Source organism: Canis aureus, chromosome 6 (genome assembly GCF_053574225.1).
Source record: "Canis aureus isolate CA01 chromosome 6, VMU_Caureus_v.1.0, whole genome shotgun sequence".
Taxonomy (NCBI): Eukaryota; Metazoa; Chordata; class Mammalia; order Carnivora; family Canidae; genus Canis; species Canis aureus.
The window spans coordinates 7,574,454-7,597,001 of NC_135616.1; the positions used below are offsets into that span (position 1 = coordinate 7,574,454).

At 44.0% G+C, this 22,548-nt stretch overlaps 1 protein-coding gene across 1 annotated transcript in view; it reads left to right on the forward strand.

The window, feature by feature from the left end:
* The window catches only part of LAMA1 (laminin subunit alpha 1), a 156,199-nt gene that overhangs the window by 68,018 nt on the left and 65,633 nt on the right, over window positions 1-22,548 (forward strand). Inside the window, exons 12-22 of the mRNA XM_077900013.1 lie at window positions 216-389; window positions 2,098-2,199; window positions 3,165-3,376; window positions 4,362-4,473; window positions 6,948-7,058; window positions 13,035-13,162; window positions 14,625-14,711; window positions 15,401-15,612; window positions 21,156-21,262; window positions 21,578-21,758; window positions 22,353-22,489. Coding sequence (XP_077756139.1) covers window positions 216-389; window positions 2,098-2,199; window positions 3,165-3,376; window positions 4,362-4,473; window positions 6,948-7,058; window positions 13,035-13,162; window positions 14,625-14,711; window positions 15,401-15,612; window positions 21,156-21,262; window positions 21,578-21,758; window positions 22,353-22,489 — 1,563 coding nt within the window. The remainder of the gene's footprint in view (window positions 1-215; window positions 390-2,097; window positions 2,200-3,164; window positions 3,377-4,361; window positions 4,474-6,947; window positions 7,059-13,034; window positions 13,163-14,624; window positions 14,712-15,400; window positions 15,613-21,155; window positions 21,263-21,577; window positions 21,759-22,352; window positions 22,490-22,548) is intronic.

Genomic DNA, 22,548 nt, shown 5'->3' on the forward strand with positions numbered 1-22,548 from the left:
GTCTGAGGAGTGTTTGACTCATTCTGAGATTTTCTTGGTCTTTTGGCAAGTAGAAGGGTCACGAGTCGTGTGGTTCTATGGCCACAACGTATTGACTCTGTCCCTAGCTCAGCTTTCTGAGTCTGTTTCTTCATTGTGAGGATACTAGTACTGGACTGGGTGAAATCTGAGGTGACTTCTATTTCATATTCTGAAGTTCTGAATCTCTTTTTAAGGTGAAAGATATGTCTGGGTGGCTGGTCACTGATCTGATCAGTTCAAGCAAGATCCGGTCTCAGCAAGACGCACTGGGTGGGCGTCATCAGATTAGCATCAACAACTCGGTGGTCATGCAGAGGCTGACTTCCAAGTATTACTGGTCGGCCCCGGAGGCCTACCTCGGAAACAAGGTAGGCCCATCGCCAGAAGTAACACTCTTGGGCAAAGATCTCAGAGCACATTAAGAAAGAGCCTCTGTTGGCAATTTAAGGATTCAGGTTCATCTTATGGCCACTCCAGGGTTTGCCAGATAATTATTCAGCATTTATTTATACCTGACTCACATGGTCTTGTTTATCCTCGTGTGACTTTATTACATCATCAAAATGTGAACTTTCTTCTTGGCCACGTCGGTCACAGGCAGCCAGTTGTAGGGAGTCTTGTCCCCTCCGCCCATGACAGGCTCTCTACTTTCCTCTGGGTTTCTGGATCACGTGGGCCTCTGTGCAGCATCCGTCACATCCCTGCTTTGTTTAGTCAGCCTGTACTTACCGTAGGGCTCGGTGGAGAGCCTGGCACAAGAGAAGGCACTTGGGCAGGAAAGGCTGTGCCCTGGGGCTGGTGTCCGGCCAGTTTCATTATCCAAATGGACTGTTTCTCACCCAATGTTCACATTTAGCAACAGATAAAATACTTTTAAGAACATGCAACCTGGTGATTCTGCAAAGTGGAAATTTGGTTCATGTGATTTAATCTCTCCCTTCAATGCCATTGTCTCCTTCCTCCTCACCGGTAATGCCACTTCTCTCCAGATTCTGATGATCTGGAAATATACTTAGTGGACTCTACCTTCATGACTCGAGCTCCATGCTCACCCGCACTGTGCATTTGGTTTGTCTTGAAGTAGTGGTATGTTTCATAGTCGTGTAGGCCTTATGGCTTGGGAAGTTTCTACTTCATTTGCTGGTTATATTTTAATTTAATTTAATTTAATTTATTTTTATTTTTTTTATTTATGATAGTCACACACACACACAGAGAGAGAGAGAGAGAGAGAGAGAGAGAGAGGCAGAGACATAGGCAGAGGGAGAAGCAGGCTCCATGCACCGGGAGCCCGACGTGGGATTCGATCCCGGGTCTCCAGGATCGCGCCCTGGGCCAAAGGCAGGTGCCAAACCGCTGCGCCACCCAGGGATCCCATATTTTAATTTTATAACTTATTTTGTTTAGATTTAGGTTACATCATGTTCATATTTCGAAAATATTGTTTTCCCATCAAATTATAAGCCTAGAAGACATGTTCTGTTTATAATGTGATTGTGTCACCAAAAGTCATTGATTTTTTCTTTTTTTTCTGTTAAGATCACTTTTCCAATTTTTTGGTACAAGGACTGGATTCTAAACATTGTTGTAACACACCTGTCATAAAGCAAATCCGCATTTTACAGTAAAGGATATGACCAGGAAGAAAAACATTCAGTCTTTCTTTTAGCTGATAAGTCACGTTCCTAATTGTTCTCCTACAAGGAGGGCGATGAAATCAGAATGTTGGAATTCTCGTCGTGGATCTAACTCCTAAATCCTAAAGGATTGAAATGAAATCCATGTCTCTTGTGTGATTCACAGACATTTATGCTCATTAACCTTGGGCTCTCCAAGAAGGAGTACATCTTTCTTCTGTACATTTAAATGACATCATGCATTTTGGTAGTATTGATTAAACAAAATATTCGTATAATAGGCTCTCTTTTCACTGCCTTAATGTGAACTTGCGTACGTGCTGTGGCCACCAGGCCGCCTTGCAGCCTGGTCGTTCCTGATGGATCCTGGCCACCGCTTTCTCTTCCCGAGGGGCTGCGGCTGCTTGCCCTCGTGTTCACTCTCGTTTACCTACTGCAGCTGACTGCATTTGGTGGCTTCCTGAAGTACACGGTGTCTTATGATATCCCAGTGGAGACGGTGGATGGCGACCCCATGTCCTACGCCGACGTTATCATTAAGGTACTTGCTTGCATGCTGCCTTGCGTGGAGCTGCAGGGCCTAGTCGGGTGGCAGTTTTATGACTCCGAGTGGCTAAGGGGGGGTCATAGGAGCAGGAAGCACACGGCCAGGTGGCCGTTCAGCAGGGACCCCCCTTGTCCAGGCACCGCCGAGACTGAGTGTGCAGGTTCTTCTTGGGCCCATGTCTGGAACTGCCTCAGGACAGCACAGGTGGCTCTTCCCTCCAGCCCTGAAGCTGACCCATCTTTTCACATGTGCAAGGAAGACAGGTGTCTGCTCTGATGTCAGAATGACCCTGTAAGCCCCATGAGTCCCTCTGTCTCCTGCCGTGTCGCCTCCCACATGAATGCTTAGGCAGTAGTGCTCGTCGGTGTCGGGGTGGGAGACGGGTCACCAGCTTTGTCCCCAGCCACTGTCCCTAACCCTGTATCCTCACTCCTCTCCTCTGTCATTACTCAAAGACCCAGCTCAGCCTCACTGGTAATTTTCCTGAAGGTCAGAAACTGCCTCGGGTTTTGGTCTACTGTGTCCATCCCCTTTTCTGTCCCCTTTAATGACATCCAGCCAGCCGCAAGGGGGAATGGGTGGCATAAAGCATTTTTGTGAATGGCAGTTTTATAGAAAGCTAGAAGTCTCTATCTCCTTTTTCTACTTCTGCTCTTCGGTTAAAGATTAGGAGTGTCAGGTTGGTTGTTTGAGGAAAACCATGGGAACATACTGTTTCTCTTCTGAGATCCCAGCGAGCCACCCAGCCTTTACATCTATTATCTGAACCCCTCTGAGGGGGATGCAGTGAAACATCTCTCCTCTGATCATTCTGGACCAAGGATTCTAGATGCTGTTGCATGTTTGCCCTGAAAACCTAAGCTGAAATGAAAAGCCACGTCGCTAAATACAAATTTACTTTGATTTTTTTTATCATGGCATTGAATTTCAAATATATTTTCTCTTGTTTTAAATGTTAGGGAAATGGACTCACTTTGAGCACCCAGGCCGAGGGCCTGTCATTACAGCCCTATGAAGAGTACCTGAACGTGGTCAGACTAGTGCCTGAGAACTTCCGAGATTTTAATAACAAAAGGGAGATAGATCGTGACCAGCTGATGACTGTCCTCGCCAATGTGACACATCTCTTGATCAGAGCCAACTACAATTCTGCAAAAATGGCTCTTTACAGGTGTGTATTGAAAGAGAGGGAAAGCTCATGGTGAGCATCCTCAATCTTGTCTTCATCTATTGATACTTGTGCCTTTTAAGTGTGATTTATTTTACTTGATTATTTTAAGGGCGCACCTAATGGAGCCAGCTGTTTTAAAACATACTTTTATTACTATAATTTTAGTGAAGATGTAATAATAGTTGTCCACGACAAATGTGCCTCAGTAGGAGATCATCTTGATGTCAGGATCAGAAACTTCCAGGGTGGTTTTCTGAGAAATACCTAATAAGATCACAATTGTCTGAACCATCTTGCATCTGGTTTTCACCTTCCTGATGTTAATGGTCTTAGATTTTACTATTTAATTTAAGCTAATGTTCTCATTTTCAGTCATTTTATTACTTCCAGCAGGTCAATTTCTGGCAATGCCAGGCTAAGCATACAAGTTGGACACAGCTAAAGCAAACACAGAATTACACATTTAAGGAAAATCTCCATATTCAAGATAGGATGATTGAATGGGTTAGTTTTAAAGTGCTTCAAGGGAACCCTGGGTGGCGCAGCGGTTTAGCGCCTGCCTTTGGCCCAGGGCGCGATCCTGGAGACCCGGGATCGAATCCCACGTCGGGCTCCCGGTGCATGGAGCCTGCTTCTCCCTCTGCCTATGTCTCTGCCTCTCTCTCTCTCTCTCTCTGTGACTATCATAAATAAAAAATTTAGAAAAAAAATAAATAAAGTGCTTCAAGTCAGACTGGGCAACATCAGACCCTTCCCACAGCTGGCTGGGCAATTGCTTGCCTTTGCACCAAATGTTTCAAAGGCTTTCTGGGGAATACGGATGTCTTTTGGAAATCATATTGGTGTGAAAATCTTTAGTTATTTACAAAAGTCGCATCACCTTTTTGTTTGAACAAAACCTTTAAGAATTCACCTTCATCAAGGTGTTAGATTATCATATGCAGGTGGATGTCTAAGTCACGTGATGACCCTGATCTATTGGTAGGTTGGATTCTGTCTCTTTGGATACAGCCAGCCCTAACGTTATAGACCTGGCCCTGGCCACTGAGGTGGAGCACTGTGAATGCCCCCAAGGCTACGCAGGGATCTCCTGTGAGGTAAGGCTCCTCTTCTTCCCTTCCTATTGCATTCCTTTTGTTCTTTCCTCAGGAGAAAAAAGCACATTGAGATTATACAATAACCCACACTTGGATTTTAACTTTAGAAACATAATGTTTGGTTCAGACTTCAGGGACCTATGGATATATTGGAAGTCACAATGTTTAAAATCTGGCGTACCTCTTCCAAGGGGGTCATGGGACCCCTGGAAATCCCCAGACTTAAGTCTACCCTCTTGCTGTAGTCAACTGGAAAGTTGCACTGCCCATGCCATATTTTGCATTTCTCAGCAAGATTGAACTTGATTGTATCTGAACATTTACAACTCACCAGGATGCCACCTAGAAAACATTAGACAAGCTAGGCCCATTTTAAGATTTTTTTTATTGCCCCTGGCAATGTTAGCTTAGGTAAGCTCAAGTTCACAATGAAATGTATGAAAGTGAGCTTGCAATCATCAGTGAAAGTAATCTGTTGCTAAAAAAATTTTTTGGACTATATTTTGAAACTGGATGTAAGTATTGATAATAACTATTCCACTGAGGACTTTCTATGTACTTGGCACTATCCTAAATTTCTGTAGGAAAGAGCTTTCAGGTTTCAAGCTTCATCTGTGCTGTTAACCAGCACATGGCCCTCCCTCTCCTGTGTTGAAGACTGAGGATGATTATGAACACTTGTCATTGGCTGTGAGTTTTTGGCAATCATTTTTACAAAGTGAGAACGTTTAACTTATAATTTGGTTTTATGAATCTTTATCAATTATCAACTTTGCAGTTAATAAAGTTGGCCTGTGCTTCATGATGTAGATTTTTAAATATTTCTATTTTAAATATTTTATACATTTTTTTTCTTTTTTGACCCCATGAACTTTTTTTTTTTTTTTTAGATGTACAACATTTATTTTTAGGCCAAGGAAATAGCTGTAAGATCGAATTCCTGTGGGCTTAACAGATAAATGACCTGAAGGCTACTAGGGATGTGGCAATAGAGAGCTGGCAGAGAAAGTAGAAGCCCAGGCCAGCTAGACCAAGAGGGGGCATCAGTGAGCAGTCAGTGCTGGAGAACTCCCAAGTCCACTGGGTTTGGAGGAAAATATGCTGATGTGCATGGGATGATGGCTCAAGGAAGCACGTGAAGCTTTCCACATAATTTTAACTACTTTTGTCAAGCATTTTTAAATTAGAAGCTGACATAAGGAATCAGACAGGTATTGGTGGGGAATGGAATTCTTGATAGCCCGATAGCCACCACACAGACCCCCAGGCAGCTCCTCCTCAGTGCCCATCTGTAGCCTGGCCCATTGTCCTTGACAGGAGCATGGCTGCATGGAGGTGTTAAGGGCACGTTCACAGGTCAGTGTGAATGAATGCATTTGTATATTACTCATATAATGAAAATGCTATTTTAATATTTTTTTTACAATAATGAAAACCAAATCCACACCCCTCATCCCATGGCCCCATGGGAGTATGCTGGCCTCCAAAGTAATCACTCCCCCGTGTACTCTAGACAGAGTTTATGTTCCATGTCACCCCAAGCATCCCTGTGACCCCAGGTGTGGGAGGTGTGCATAACCAACTTTGAATCTTTCCATTGGCACAATGGGCACAGTGTCTAACTGCTCATATGTTCCAGATTCAAGTATAAAATAGAGAGAATAGTTCTCAGGGTCATCATAAGAATTACATGAATGACTGTCTGGGATGGGCCCCTACACCTTGCAGGCTGGAGACAGCATCCATGAATAGCGCAGAAAGCACACCTGTAATGTTCGCTCAATTAAACTGATGCGGTTTGACACAGACCTACACTCGGGCACTTTGATGGTAATATTTAGTGAATTTGACCCAAAAGAAAACAAAATCAAGTTGAGAGAAAAATGTCCTCTTGGTTGAAACACTGATTAAGTGGCTAAGTGTTACATGATTTCTAATAATATTGTGGCAGGATACCACTGAGGAGGATGCTGACCCATTGTATAGCCACTAGGTTTTGGTGTGTATATTTCTACCTTTAGAAAGAAACGAGGAAGGGCGCCTGGGTGGCACAGTCAGTTGGGCATCTGACTTTTGATTTCAACTCAGCTCATGATCTCGGGGTCGTGAGATGGAGCCCCATGTAGGTCTCTGTGCTCAGTAGGGAGTCTGCTTGGGATTCTCTCTCTCTCTCCCTCTGTCCCTCCCCTGGCTTGTGCACTCTCTCTATCCCAAATAAATAAATCTTTAAAAAAAATGAGGAACTGGATTATGGGGATAGTTGCACAATTCAGTAAGTTAACTAAAAACATCATTGAACTGTATCCTTAAAATGGGTGCGTTTTATAGCATGTAAATGATACCTCGATAAAGAAGTTTGAGGGCAAAGAAGTGCGTTTCTCTCCTATAGAAAATGGAAAAGTTTATGTTTCTAACGTATTAAAAAGATGACTTGTATAATTTACAAGCATGTGTCACCCATCCGTCTTTTGCAGTCCTGCCTCCCTGGCTATTATCGAGTGGATGGAATACTCTTTGGAGGAATTTGTCAGCCCTGTGAATGCCACGGCCATGCAGCTGAATGTGATATTCACGGCGTTTGCTCTGTGAGTCTTTGGAAAAAACCTGGAATACCCCCTCCTACCCATTCCAAAGCTGTCTCCTGTGCAAAAATGTTTTTTTTTTTTAAAAATACTTCTTCGATAGGAGATTATCCTAGCCCTGTAGACCCCAAAGGAAATTTGCAGACTTAACTCCATGTCATGGTATATTTTCTGCTTTTTCCTCCCTCTTTTTTGAAAAAAAGTTACTTTGGTGAAAAGGAATATATAATTTCATTGCAGGTTTGTTAGAACAATGAATTCACTTCGTAAAATTATAAGGCGATAGAAAGGTAGAAAATATTATCCACTGATTAAAAAGGATCAGGTCTTTTAAATGAAAGTGCTAGAATTTCTTTACCATATTACACAGTATGTCATAAAAGGAATAATAGGACTTCTAGTAATCACTCTCTTTTGTGTAATATATAATGCTTTATAGTTGTTAGCTCGGATAAACTCTTCAAACAAGTGCTTCTTTCATGCAACATGAGTTGAAACATGGCTTGTCGAATATGCAGTTAATCTTGAAAATGAACTTTGGGGCAGATACAGCACAAGACTTATTTTTTAACTTCAATCAGGAATTCTTTTAGGCTCTTTTGCCTGGAAGCCGGGCCTCGCTCCTGGGTTCTAATGGATGTACTGCACATAGCTGGAGTGAATACGTATGTTAATCAGCTGAATCCTATACACCATACAGGGAAATGGTCATGCTCTTTCCAAAAGACATTGATTGAGTCCCAAGGCTAGGGAAAATTAGTTATCAGACCCATGGAGAAGATCTCATCATGATGCCATGGATTGCTTATTCTCTCTAGAGCCTAGTTTTTCTTGATTCTGTAAGTAAAGCTTTCATTTTGTGCTTTGTTCGTTTCATCATTCCAGAGAGCAAGTGTCTATAGGACTTATGATGGTTTGCACATACATTCTGTCCCTTGGGATCAGTTTCCCAGAGCTTGATGAGGTCATTGGTTTTTGTTTTTTGTTTTGTTTTGTTTTGTTTTCCCAACACCTCTGCCTTTCCCTTTATGTTTGGAAGGCCAGCCTTCCAGGGACATCTGCCAACAGTTGGAGGTGGTCAGCAGGTTGTGGTTGGGGCATCCATGGCTTTAGGTACAGATAGGCCAAAAAGGTATTTGCACGTGCTTCTGTTAACATATCTTCACAAAAAATATATACTTATATTGAAGTGAAAATGCTAAGTAGCAACTGACCTCTAAGTTCTAATTATAATAAATGATAATAAGTTTTACAGCTGAAAAATGTTTAGGAATAATGTCAGATGTGCAGAAAGACTACAAAATTAGTGTGGCGAGATCCTGTGCAACCTTCACCCTGATTCCCTGGATGCTCGGATCTTGCGTTACCATAGTATAGTGATCAAAAGTGAGAAATTAACACTGGCGCGATCTCATTAGCTGAACTGTGAACTCCACTCAGATGTCGTCAGATTTTTCCATTCATGTCCCCTTTCCAACCTCACATCCAGAACTGCATTGCACTTGCCTCCTTCAATCCATTACAGGCTCCTCAGGTTTTCTTTGTCTTTCATGACTGTGGCACTTTTGAGGAGCCCTGGACATTCCCTGGAATGTCAGCTAGAGCATGTCTGTTTTCTTGTGATTAGGTTGATGTTTTGCATTTCAGGCAAGACGTGAAGGTGATGTGCCCCCTGGGTGCATGCTGTCGCAGACATGAGATGCCATGGTGTTCATCCTGGGGAGGTTAGGCTGGGACACTTGGATAAGGTGGTGTCTGCTAGGTTTTTCCACTATAAAGTTATTATTTTTATCTTTTTAAGTAATTCATGTTTGAAGAGGCAAAAAAAATAAAAATTTAGATTGGGATTTAAGGAAATATAAAAACTTGGTAGCATCACTTGTCTGTTTCATCTAACTTTGCTTTTTTTTCCTACTCTATTTTAAGAAGAAACCTTTTAGTTCTCCTTTTTGGATAGCCATGTATAGCCCTGGGCTTTGTACATAGCCATCTGGCTTCCAGGAGTCAATTCCTTATTTACAGGTTATCACAGAGAAGGTTCCAGTTGTTCTTAGGGCCCTTATGTGTGTTTTTTTTTTAGATGCTTTTAGGTTTACAGCAAAACTGAGGGGAAGGTATGGAGGTTTCCCATATTCTCCTCCTTCCCATACCAGCTCCACCAACAGGGCAGGTAATTTCAAGGTCTGGGACCCGAGAAAGCATTGAAACAGACCCTTGGTAGTTTTTGTTTTGTTTTGTTTTGTTTTTTAGCAGAACTACGTAATGGCTTTCCCAAAGAGAAATAAAGCCTTATCTGGTCCTTTGAGCAAAGAAATCATATCATAGATATTTTACAAGTGGACATAATTAAATGTGTTTTAATGAAACTAGTTGTTTTTGCAGAATACTGTTAGCTCAACCATGTAGCCATTTACCAAAGCCAGTTGCATTTTGAATTAATTTGGGATAATTATAAAAATCAAGGTCATATAGGGATGGGGAGAAAAAAAAAAAGAGTCTAAGACATTCTTACCAAAATGTCACTTGAGGACCAGCAACCTACATGTCATCTGGATTTTTTTTTAAGATTTTATTTATTTATTCACAAGAGAGAATAAATAAGAGAGAGGCAAAGACCCAGGCAGAGGGAGAAGCAGGCTCCATGCAGGGAGCCCGATATGGAACTCTATCATGGTACTCCAGGATTACACCCTGGGCTGAAGACAGATGCTCAACTGCTGAGCCACCCGGGCATCCCATCTGGGGATTTTTTAGACATGCAGCACCCAGGCCCTATGTCAGACTTCCTGAATCGAATGACATTGAAACCAGGTGATTTGTAAACAATTCCAGCTTAGAGTTAGGTCAAGGGTAACTCTACATAAAACTGGTGAAAGTCTGGGGCACCTGGGTGGTATAGTCGGTTAAGCCTCTGACTCTCGGTTTTGGCTCAAGTCATGATCTCAGGGTCCTGCGATCGAGCCCCACATTGTTAAGCTCTGCGCTTTGTGGAGTCAGCTTGAGATTCTCTCTCCCTCCCCTTCTGCCCCTCCCACTGATGTGCTCTCTCTCTCTCTCTAAAATAAGTAAGTAAATATAAATTGGTGAAAGCCTGTTTAAAAGGATGTAATACAAAACTTACAGTCTCAAATTAAGTTTAACAAATGGGAAAACTTTTATCAACCTCAGGAATTATAGAAAAGTATATCATTTAGAAACTGGAAATATTATTTAAATTGTTGAATGAAAACTGGCCAAGAAGGTATTTAAAATGAATGGCTCTCAAAGAAGGGGGTAGAGGGAAGTGGATGGCAAGGTGGACCCACAGGTGGGTGGTGGGTGAGTACAGGCAGGGGTAGCTAGAGATCACAGGAGAAAGTTCTGGATGGCAGCAGCATGAGGGGGTCATGGGAGGCCCTAGGGAGACCAAGAAAGAATATGGGGAATAGGCTCAGCTTTACCTTGGGCCATGCAGCTGCCCTCATGCCCAGTGTGGCTTCCCACCTGCCCTCATGCCCATTCATCTCTCCTGCATACCTTCTGTACCCCTGATGCAGAGTCACCCCCTCTACCCCTGATGCAGAGTCACCTCCTGTACCCCTGATGCAGAGTCACTCTGCTTTCTATAGAGATGTTTTCAAAAAAGAAATAAGTCTTTCGTAGTTTCCCTGTACTTATCATTTCTGATACTCTTCAATTCTTGATCTAAATCCAAGATTTCATCTGTTTCCATGTTCCTGCCTCCTGAAGAACTATTTTTAGCATTTCTTCAGTGTAAGTCTGACAGTGGACAAAGTCTCTCACGTTTTGTTTACCTGAAAAAGGCTTTCCTTCACCTTTGAGTTGGAAAGAGATTTTTGCAGATATTTTTCAGCACTTGAAAGCTGTTCTGTTTGTTTGTGGCTTGCGTTGTTTCAAAGGAAAAAGCAGTAGTTATTCTTATCCATGTAACTCTCTGTGTTGTCTTTTTATCTTCTCTGCCTGCTTTTTTAGATTTTTTTCTCCTTATGAATCACATTTGTTTTCTGTTTGTTTGCTTCTTCTGTATTTGGAAATCATTTTGAATGTATATGCAAAAGTTGTAGGAAGAAAACTAGTACTGAGAGCACCTACCTTTTACCCAGCTTCACCTGTTGTTAACATTTTCCCCATTTGCTGTATTCTCATGATCTGTTTATCTAATCATAATGCTTTTTCTAAAGCACTTGAGAATAAGCTGTGCTCATTTATCCCTAAATACTTCAGTGTATATGTCCTGAGAATAAGGATTTTCTCTTAACATAACCACAGTACATTATCAACTTCAATAAATACAACTTTGGTATTTTACTCTTTCTAATCTACCATCCATTTTTCCATTTTGCTGGTTAACTCAATTATGTCCTTTATGGCATTTCTTCCCCACCACAGGCCCCTGACTAGATCATGCATTGCATTTTATCGTCATGTCTCTCTAGTCGTCTTTAATCTGAAGTTCTTCCATGACGTTTCTTTGTCTTTTATGATAATGACACTTTGAGGAACACAGTCATTTTTCCAAAAATAAAATGCCCCTTATTTGGGGATCTTCTTTTGTTTTTTCCATGAACAGATTCAGGTTATACCTTTCAGGCCAAAACAGTTCATTAGTGATGTTGCAGAGAACCACATGTGGAAGCCCACAGTGTCCACTGTCGCTCGCTGGTGGCGTGAATACTGATTACACACGCCAGGTGTCGGTCAGTTTCTCCACTGTATATTTACTATTATTTTGCATTTAATAAGCAGCATGAGGGAGACACCTTAAGACCATGCAAGTATCATATATTCTCTGTCAGAATTTCCCTAGTTTTAGCAGGCTCTGATGATTCTTGCCCCACCAACACTTAACTTACTATGATGTTTGCAGAGGATGGCTCTCCAGCTCCAGCACTTCTCCATGTTTATTGGCTGACACACAGCATGCTGTAAGCCCTTCTTATGGTTATTTATTTACCTACTTGTTATCTGTCTGGACCCGTGGATTCCAAATTCTCCCAGATTTGATTAGTGGAAGCATATCCAGTCGTTTCTGATTGTGTGATGAATATTGTTCATTGTTAAGTTTTTGGATTTTGTTACTTTCCTTTAAAGAATGTCGGAGTTTGTTTTGGCAGGTGGTTAAATTGTCATAGGTCAGCTGGATTTGTTTCAAGGTTTGTTTTTAAGTTTTGTTGGGGTGGGTCTAGTATAACTTCTACTCCAGGGCAAGTTTAGCCCTACTGCAAACGAGTTTTTCTTCTGGGGTCTCTACTGGGTGCTCTGGGTGTTTAACAGAGACTACCCACACCAGCTGGTTACAATTCCAGTGTCCCTGGGTCTGTGTGAGTTCTTAATTGCTCAGCCGGCCACATGGAAATGCACTCCACACACGAGAAGCTTGGATTCTGTAGCTATTTATAAGGGGGCTCCTGTGCAGATTTCTAGAGTTCTTATTCTGTGAAGTTCCAATATTCTGCCTCAATTGCTGCAGCTCCAGTCTCCCTAAATTCTGACCTCTGTCTCCTCAACTCAGCAAGACCTCCACATTCTGCTTGGGTCGCCCCACTCCCTGCACCCAGCTTAGCAAGTGTCTCCAGGAAGAAAGACATGTGGTTGTGGGGTTTCATCCCGCCACCTCCCTTCTCTCAGGTAACCCTGTACCCCTCTGTTGCCCAGTGTCAGAAAGAAGTTGTTCAATATGTTCGGTTCTAGTTTTTCTACTTCTTTCCTACAGAAGGGCAAGTCTGGTAGGAGTTACTCCAATGTGGGCAGAAGTGAAAGCTTCCCATTTATACAGATTACACAGATTATACAAATTAAAACTTTGTTATTAGTTAATCTGGAAAAACAAGCAACCCTTCCTCATGTAACCGAGTTTGGTGATTTGTTTCAGCATCTTATCTTTTTTTTTTTCACTCTGGCTTCAAGTTATTTTTAGATTAATCAGAGAATCTTTTAAGGAAGCCTGACCTGAGTCTTCTCTTCATGCGTGTGTTCTAGGTGTGCAAGCACAACACCACGGGGGACCACTGTGAGCAGTGCGCACCCGGCTTCTATGGGCTGCCTTCCCGAGGGACGCCTGGGGACTGCCAGCGGTGTGCCTGCCCCCTCTCCACGGCCTCCAACAAGTAAGCTTGGCACCCCCACCAGTGGAGCCGGCCCAGCACGGCCCAGATTTCTGTTCAGATGAGTACTGATGTGTTCAGAGCAAGACCTTGTGTGTGAGGAGAGTATGTTATCCAGGGGTAATTAATTAGGATTAAAGACGGAGGGGTGACTTCTCTCTCTTCAAAAAGAACTAGTTTGGTGTGTTAAATTATATTGAAAAAGTTATGTGATGGCAAGAAAATGTGCATAGTTTTGTTCCTCTTGGTCTAATGTTGCTCATGAGTTCTTTCAGTGTATATCTGGTGTACCTGCCAGTAGGCTAGGAGGCATAGAGTACACAGACATGTATAAAACCTTGTTCCTGGCCTTAAGGAGTTTTTGCTATAATGACCAAAATATGTAAATAGGAGGCTCATTGAAAATGTGCTGAATTCATTTCATGATTCAACCAATATTTATTGAGGGCCTGCTATACACTGAGTATCATGGTAAGTACTTGAGTGTCAAAGTGTTCATCCATGGCTGTTGGTCCCCTGGAACCCGCTGTGTGGTCATAACTAAAGTGGAGGTATGTCCACTGTCAGGAGAATGGGATCTGCAGGACTCCGAGGAACGCCCTGAGATGAGGCTTGAAGGATGAGGAGGACTTAGAAGGCCATAGAGAAGGGTGTTCTGGGCCCATGATCCTGCTGAGAAATCATAGATGGTTCTGAAGCACAAGGCAGGAGAAGGGTGGAAGGAGCCAGCGATGCACAAGGCCTTGTTTGCCATGCTGGGGCCTGTGAGTCATAAGCCAGTGGTTTGAAAACCCGCTTCTCTCTCACTCCTTTACCTTTTAGGACTCTCCCTCCACCCAGCCCAGAGAACTCCCTCATGGGGATTTTTATTTGAAACTCCACTGCATAAAACAGATACAACCAGGACTACTCTCATGAAATCATAGGGGGGCTCTCAACTGCTTTGCTCCACAGGCCCCCTAGACCCAGGCACAGAGGTTGAAGGGACCTCGGCCAGCAGTGGAATCCTTTGGGGAATGTTGATGGGCTGTCATGTGTAAGCTAGAGCTCACTCTTGGCCAGTGTGGGCAGGGCTCTGAGGCAGGCTCACCAGTGCCAGGGAATCCAGGGAGGGGAACTTGGCTTGGCTAGGAAGTGCATCAGAGAAGTCTTCCTGGAGGAGATGGCTGCTGAGTGGGCATGGGAGATGAGGTGAACCCAGGCAGAGAGGGGAAGAAGTGCCCCCTGGGCTGAGGGACAAGCTGGAGCCAGGAGCACTGAGTGTCCAGTGTCCAGGAGAGAGGCTCATGAGGTGGGCTGCATTGTTGGGGGCCAAGGTTCTGGAGTGAAGACCTGTTGAAAGTTTGTAAGGAACGGTAAAAGGCTGGGATTTATTTATTTATTTTTTTTAAGGCTGGGATTTAAAATGTTTAGAAATTCTGTACCACCCATTGGAAAATTGTGTTTGTTTGTCCTGTTTTGACAGTTTCAGCCCCACCTGCCACCTAGAGGCTGGGGATGAAGTGGTGTGTGACCAGTGTGCCCCAGGATACTCTGGATCTTGGTGTGAGAGGTACTCTGCATCACTCAACTGACTTCCAGAAGTTGCATCAAACTTTTAAAAATTAAATATCAGTTATATGTGTTTATTTTTAAACATTTAGCTAAGTATGATTTTAGAGTTTGTGTGTATAATTATTATTTCACATAATTATAGAGAAAAACCAGTGCATTGATTAAAAAGCTAGTGTGAAAACTCCCTGGGAATTCTTCAAGAACAGAGTTTGGCCTCCTTGAGCTGATGTAAATTCTCATCCATGACAATAGAAAACAGCGGGGAGCCGGTGTTTACTGTTCACAGGCTGAGATAGCCATTACTCTGGATAGTTCCATAGGTTAGGGCTGATTTGATTTAATGGCTGTCTTCTGGCGCCTGAAAGCCAACACTGTCTTTTCTCACATGGAAAACTCAGTGCCCAGCTCTGGCCGGTCCCTAGGAGAACCACGTCACACCCGAGGCATGCAGGTCCGGTTGGCCTGGAGGGGAGTGCACATCTACTGGGATTTATGGCTCATTGTGGTTGCGCTCTCTGTCCTCACAATGAGTGGGGAAAATCTGAATGTCCGAGCTTGGTGTTGCATTGCTTCACAATAAATCTTATGTCAGTCTGATTTGCTAACCATTCAGAGAATCCTTGGATGGTGGGGTAATGTCTAGAGAAAGTGCATTCATTTGGATCCCTCTTTCAATCTTTCATGCAGATGCGCAGACGGTTACTATGGAAACCCAACAGTGCCCGGGGAATCCTGTGTTCCTTGCAACTGCAGCGGCAATGTGGACACCTTCGAGGCGGGTCACTGTGACTCTGTCACCGGAGAGTGCCTGAAATGCATTGGGAACACGGACGGTGCCCACTGTGAGAGGTGTGCTGATGGCTTCTATGGGGACGCTGTGACAGCCAAAAATTGCCGCGGTGAGTGTCTGGGCTGTGAAGTCAGAGCCCTTACTATCACCACGTGGAGTCTCCCTCCATCCACTTATATGTGTCAATAAGGGCTAAGCCTGTGGGGTAACTATCTTGATTGGTGCCTGTGTTAATACCGGTGTAACCCAAACACTCCCCGGTGTGCCCTGCCTTAGCTTGATCTCTTACTACAGAGCAGGTCAGGTGGCCTGGAAGATATAGACGCCCTTCCACTGGGGAAGAAAGTGGTGCCTGATGGGGTGCACGCTCCGCATGCTCCTGGGCCCGGGGAGAAGGTACACTCGAGCCAAAGCCGGCAGTGTTTGTGAGGGACAGCCTCAGGGGTCTCAGGGGTCCTTGATGGGATTTCAAGATGTGGGGTGCAAAATGGGAAGGCTCTATCCCTGGAGTCTCACAGGTCTGTGCCTGAACTACTGACGCACTCCTTGACCTTGTGCTGCTCCCTTCCTGACATTGTGGATCACTTAGAACCCTTCACTGAGGGGCAGCCCGGTAGGCTCAGCGGTTTAGCGCCGCCTTCGGCCCAGGGCCTGATCCTGGAGACCCCGGATCCAGTCCCACGTCGGGCTCCCTGCATGGAGCCTGCTTCTCCTTCTGCCTGTGTCTCTGCCTCTCTCTTTCTCTCTCTGTGTGTCTCATGAATAAATAAATAAAATCTTTAAAATAAAAAAAATAATAAAAGAACCCATCACTGAAGAAAGCAGACTTTCCCATACCTGAGATGACAAGCTTATAGCCTCAGGGCTGATGGAGTCTTCAGATTTTTATGCAGAGCTCTTGAAGGTGTGAAAGAATAAAAATGACAATTTTACATTATTTTAATAATTTCCCATAAATGCAAAGTCCTGCTATGCTGTTACAACCTGGGGACGCACGAGGCTGCTAGCAATACAGAAAAGGTACTTTCCCAGGCAGCCCTCGAGAGAGGGAAGAGGCTTTGTAGCCTTGGGCCAGTCAACTTGATCCTCAGCAGCGTGGCCACCTTGACCATGCTGATTAGCATAGTAGGACCAGGACCACCTCCTGGTTATGGAGGATAATTATGGTGACCAGTATTTGTGGAAAGCTTCCAAGTATACACTATACTCATGTCGTTCCTTTTCATCTTTACTGCAAACCTTGATGATCCATTACTTCATTCATTCATCGCTTATTGTGCATTTGTTACTTCCCAGAGCACTGTACAAGTATCATCAGAGGAGCTGGAAAAATTTTGGCCCAGCTCTACTGGGGAGATACATGTGATGATGTGGATCTCAGGCCTTGGAGTCTGACTAATGTAGGTTAGAGCTCAGGGTTGGTCACAATCAACTGTGACATTGGGCAAATTTATTAACTTCTCTGAGCCACTGTTTCCTTAAAATGGACCTAGTTATATATACATTGTGTGTGTGTGTGTGTGTGTGTGTGTGTGTATGTGTTAAGGCCTTTGTAAGAAGTAATTGGGATAAAAACTTAAAGTTCTGGAAATGAAATAAATGGTAGCTATTATAAATGCTAATAATAAAAATAGTACTTTTTATTATTTTTCTATAGTAATGCTGTCCTAGTAGCAATGTAAATGAAGCATGTAATTTTAAATTTTCTAGTCACCACATAAATAAAAAGACATAGATGAAATGTGTTTTATTTTAAGATTTTATTTCTTTTATTTATGAGAAACACAGAGAGAGACAGAGAGAGGCAGAGACACAGACAAAGGGAGAAGCAGGGAGCCTGATGTGAGACTCCATCCCAGGATCCCCGGATCACAACCTGAACCAAAGGCAGACGCCCAACCACTGAGCCCCCCAGGCATCCCAGATGCAATGTATTTTAGTAGTACATCTTATTTTACCCAATTATAAAAGTAGTATCTTTTTGTCACGTACTCAGATTTTTAAAGTATTAATGAGATGTCTGCTTTCCTTTTTAACATTAAGTCTTCAAAATTCATTGCATATTTTATAGCCTATTTCAATTAGGATGCTAAGTTTTCATAAGAAGTACTTGATCTGTATTTAGATTACATAAAATTTGCAGTTGCAAAAGGGAATTTACATATCTAAGTTGTTCACATGTATTTAAATGTTTCTCATTATGATCAAAAAAATAATTTTCCTTCATATTTGCAACTTCATAGACAAAACTGCTTCACTATTTTGCATACAAAGGAGATCTTGGTGATGAACGGAGGTGAGGGAGGAGGGTCAGAACAGACAGGGTTTGGGTCTGGGTCTGAGTCATTGGACCAGGTCTTAGTTTAAGTGATATTAGAGATCATGTTGGTCTGTCCCATCAGCCACATCTGCAGGGGTCAGGAGATGCACATGCAGTGCCAGGCGGAGAGGACTAGCAGCATTCCAGGGCGATGGATGGATGACCACCCCAGGGTTTGCACAAAGCTCCGTAGGGCCCAAGGCAGTCCATGGGTGCCTCTGGAGGAAACGCCTCTTGATGTGCAGCTTGAAGGATTGGTAGGAGACCCCCGGGTGGGCTCACAGGTGGTGGGAAGGTGTCATCCAGGCCAGGAGGGCAGAGTCTGGAAAGAGTGTGCTGGAAAGTGAAAGGCAGGGTCAGGCCAGGACAGGAGCCATAGTTGACGGGTGGAAAGCAGGCCACATCCAGGGTGGAGAGCGCTGACCTAGGGAGGCTGCCCCATCTGTCCTGGGCTCCAACTCACTTGAACAGGGGTGCGTCTGACCAGATCTGTGTTGAACAGTCACTCTGGAACCACTGTGGGGGACACAGTGGATAAGAAGAGAGCCAAGGCCAGAAGAGAAACTTGCCAAAAAAGTTAAAGAGGGCTTCCAGTAGAGCCTTTGTCATGGGGGTAAAAGTGAAGGTAGAAACTAGAAAATCTTGGGATGCTGAAGGGCTTTGCTAGTCAGCCTCTTGATTTCAGCTCAGGTCCTGATCTCAGGGTTGTGAGGTCAAGCCTCGGGTCAGGCTCTGTGCTCAGTGGGGAGCCTGCTTGGGATTCTCTCCCTTTCTCTCTCTTTCTCTCTGAAAGAAAGAAAGAAAGAAAGAAAGAAAGAAAGAAAGAAAGAAAGAAAGAAAGAAAGAAATTGGAAGATCTCTGTGTGGACTGGAGTTGGGAGGGGATGGGGCTCAGGATTGGGTCTGGATCCAGGTTGGTGGCCCAGGCAGCTAGACTGCTTACAGACTGACAGTGTCTGGGCTCTTTCTAGTCTCCAAGCATTTACACATTCTATTCTTTCCTCATTTCCTTTTTCCTGCCCCCCCTCCAGCTTTGATGGATGAATTCTTATTATTTCTGGATATTTCATTAGAAATCCACCCAGACCTATAATAGGATCCCTTTATGGACTTCCCAGATGCCCCACAGGCTAATATACTACCGTGTTTTACTAGGTTAACCTCAGTGGCAATGTCAGTATTCAGTATTACTGACATGGGAATTCCTGGGGGGGGGGGGGGGGGTTGGGGAAACATTTGGATGTTCAGACATGCAGGAACCAGGGAAGGAATGGAGCCCAGAGAAGGGCGCCTGTGTGGCTAGTGGTTCAGCTTCTGCCTTTGGATCAGGGTATCATCCCGGTCCTGGGATCAAGTCCCACATTGGGCTCCCAACAGGGCACCTGCTTCTCCCTCTGCCTGTGTCTCTGCCTCTTTCTGTGTCCCTCATGAATAAATAAATGAAATCTTTTTTTAAAAAAAAGAGAAATATACCGTAATGTGATATGGTGACAAACCAACAACACGGTAAATACATCATCAGTATTTTGTGATGCTCATACAGTGAACTTTGATGTTTCCTCAGAGGAAGGGGAAGCTTTCAGTGAGACACAGAGGGGGAGATAAGAGAAGGAGGGAGGAACCCAGAGGTGGTCCCTGACCTCAGCGAGAGGGAAATTACAAGGGGAGGGAGTGGCCACGGGTCCCATCTCACTGGAAGATAGAACAAAGATGAAGACCAAGGATGTGCACTTTGAATGTGAAGTCCTGGGAGACTTCACGAGGAGCAGTGTTTGCAGCCAAGAGGCATGAAGGGAAGGTGAATTTGAAGGTGCTAGAGGAAGGGAGGGCGACAGGGAGATGGGACCTCAGGTCGCCAGGTGTGTGTGTGTGTGTGTGTGTGTAAACATGTGTGGCACAGCAGAGGCCAGGAGGAGGGGACCCACCAAGGCCTTGGCGGGGGGGTTGGAGGGCACTCGGGGAAGCACCCAGGTTGGTCAGGAGGGGAAGTGTGGGCTAGAATCTTTGTTGTGGTTTCCTTAGGAAGGGAAGGGCAGGCAGGATAAGCAGGTTTAGGATTGGCTACTTGGAATAATTGCAGCAGGCTCTGGGGCAGGGGGGCTGTACCTAACTGTCAGATGCATGGCCCTGGGGTGAGGGGTCGGGGGGGATTGTGGAAATGAAGCCTAAATGAACAGAGGTCCTAAGAAGTCCTTTGTGGGGGTGAGCTTTGGATTGGTTTGTTTGTTGGCATATGAAAGGCATGCTGGCAGGCAAGCCATGTACTCGCTCTAGGCATCCACTAGCCTTGGGAAGGGCAGTCTCCAGGGTCCCTGAGGCCCCAGGAGGCATGCTTAACACAGCTGGTGAGTTGAGTGTTCAAAGGTAAGCTACAGAAATGGGGCCCCTAGCACTTCCCCAGCCTCCTGCTGAGGGACTCACAGATGATCCGCTTACACCAGAGAATACCTCCCTTTCTTCTGATCATCAGCCTTCCAGCATCTACCATGGCTCCACCTCCCCTGCAGAATGCTGACACACACCAAGTGCGCTTGGGCTTGACAGATTTGTGAAGTTTTTCTTTTCTTTTTTTTTTTTTTCACATCGTTTTACCATGTGACAGAGAACGTGCATTTCCTGAGTCCAAGCGTTTATCGATAGTCTATGTTTCTATGGAGTATTTTTTCAGCTTATTAAATATTTGTAATAAGCAGCATATTGACAGCTGTGCTATAAATATCAACAATTTCTAGGAGCCATTAAATTGTATCACTTTGTAAAGGCGGGGGACTTTGTAGTTTGAACATCAGTACCTTAACTATAGATGAAACTGAAATGTGTGGCCTGAAGGTAAGTGTATTAGAGCTACAGATGACTCATGACTTAGGACAGGGAAATGTTCTACGTTAAACTATGAAATGTAATAATAGCTATTTAGATTGTTATAATGGAGCTTTAAAATATTAAATAAATACACGATTAGAATGCAAGCTGGTGAGTAAATTGATTTTTGAAATCTCCATCGTATGTTTTTTATTAAGATTCATTGATAAACATTGGTGGCTCATTTTTTACAATTTCAAGGAACTCCTGAAGTTGGTTAAGATCATTTGCTAATTATTATCTTAATAGCTTCAGTGGTTTTTCTGTGGGATGGCTCCTTCCACCAACCCTGGGTTGGTTTACTCTTCAGAAATCCACTAAATTAAAATTTATTGCAAAGTAAATTTTTTAGTTTAATGATTTGAAACATGAATGTTTAAAATTTTTCCTTTGGGGATTAAGGGATCTTTTTACAATCATACCCAGAAATGGGCACAACTATGTCTCTTGTGTGTGTGTGTGTGTGTTAGCCTGTGAATGCCATGGAAAAGGCTCCATTTCTGATGTCTGCCATCTTGACACTGGACTCTGTGACTGCAAACCTCATGTGACTGGACAGCAGTGTGACCAGTGCTTGGTAAGATGCCTACTGGTCGTTGTCTACAATTAAAGTGTTTGTCAGTGATGCCTATAGTTGATACCTTAACCTTGGTTCAAATGAAATGGACTTGGTGACTGCCAGCAAGAGCTAATGCCCAAACACGGCTGCTGAATGCTGTGTATCTCTACCTACACAGTGTGACTTCAGTTTGCAAAGGACTGCAATGATGTCATGAACTCTTAATGATTCTATGAAACATTTTATGTTTGATTTGGGAAACATCCTCATAAGTATTAGTGGCTAACTAAAATGTATTCTGGCTTCCACGACCCCACCCCTCCTGTGAAACAGCCTGGCTATTACGGGTTGGACACGGGGCTGGGGTGCCTGCCCTGCAACTGCAGCGCGTCAGGCTCCATGTCCGATGACTGCACAGAGGATGGCCAGTGTCACTGCCTACCAGGCGTAGCTGGGGAAAAGTGCGACAGGTGTGCGCGGGGCTTCTATGCATACCAGGACGGTGGCTGTACACGTAAGCTCCAGAATTCATGATTTGAGACTTTATGGTATTTTCCAGACTTTTCTTTGAGCTCTCCTTTGACTTCTAATTCTGTTAAGATCCTTTGCTTTTCTCTCTTTAACATGTAGGATTTCATACCTTTTTTTTTTTTTTTCTGTATCCTAATCCCTATTCTTAATTTGTCCATAATCTCTGGTCAGGCTTTACTAATTATGTGAACTTTAGATTAATGACCTTTTTTTAGCTCTAGTTTCCTCAACCATAAAATAGAGACTGTAATCATAATCTCCATCCGGGAGTTACTTTTGATGTTGAACGTAAAGTCCTTACGGCGGCATTTGGCACACGATAAGTGCTCCAAAAATATTAGCTGTTCTTCCCACCTATTTCTGTTTCTCTTTGGCCCCTTTGCCAACATCTCTTGACAAGGAGGACAGCGACCTGCTGAGGGACACGGGCAGATCTTGGGAATAACGAGGGCTCTGTTAAGAATGAGAAGAATGGTCTAGATAATCAATAGATGGGAGATACTCTGTGGCATCAACCCTGACCCCTTCGATGGCATGGTGTCCAGATGTGTAACAGCACCATCTCTCTCTGTTGCAGCCTGTGACTGTGCTCACACGCAGCACACTTGTGACCCGGAATCGGGGGCGTGTATCTGCCCTCCTCATACTCGGGGCGCCACCTGTGACCAATGTGAGGACGGATACTGGGGCCATGACCTAGAGCTCGGATGCCAGGTGTGCACTGTCATCTGCATTTTCTTAACTGGGAAGCACTTTGCTGGAGCCAGTTTCAC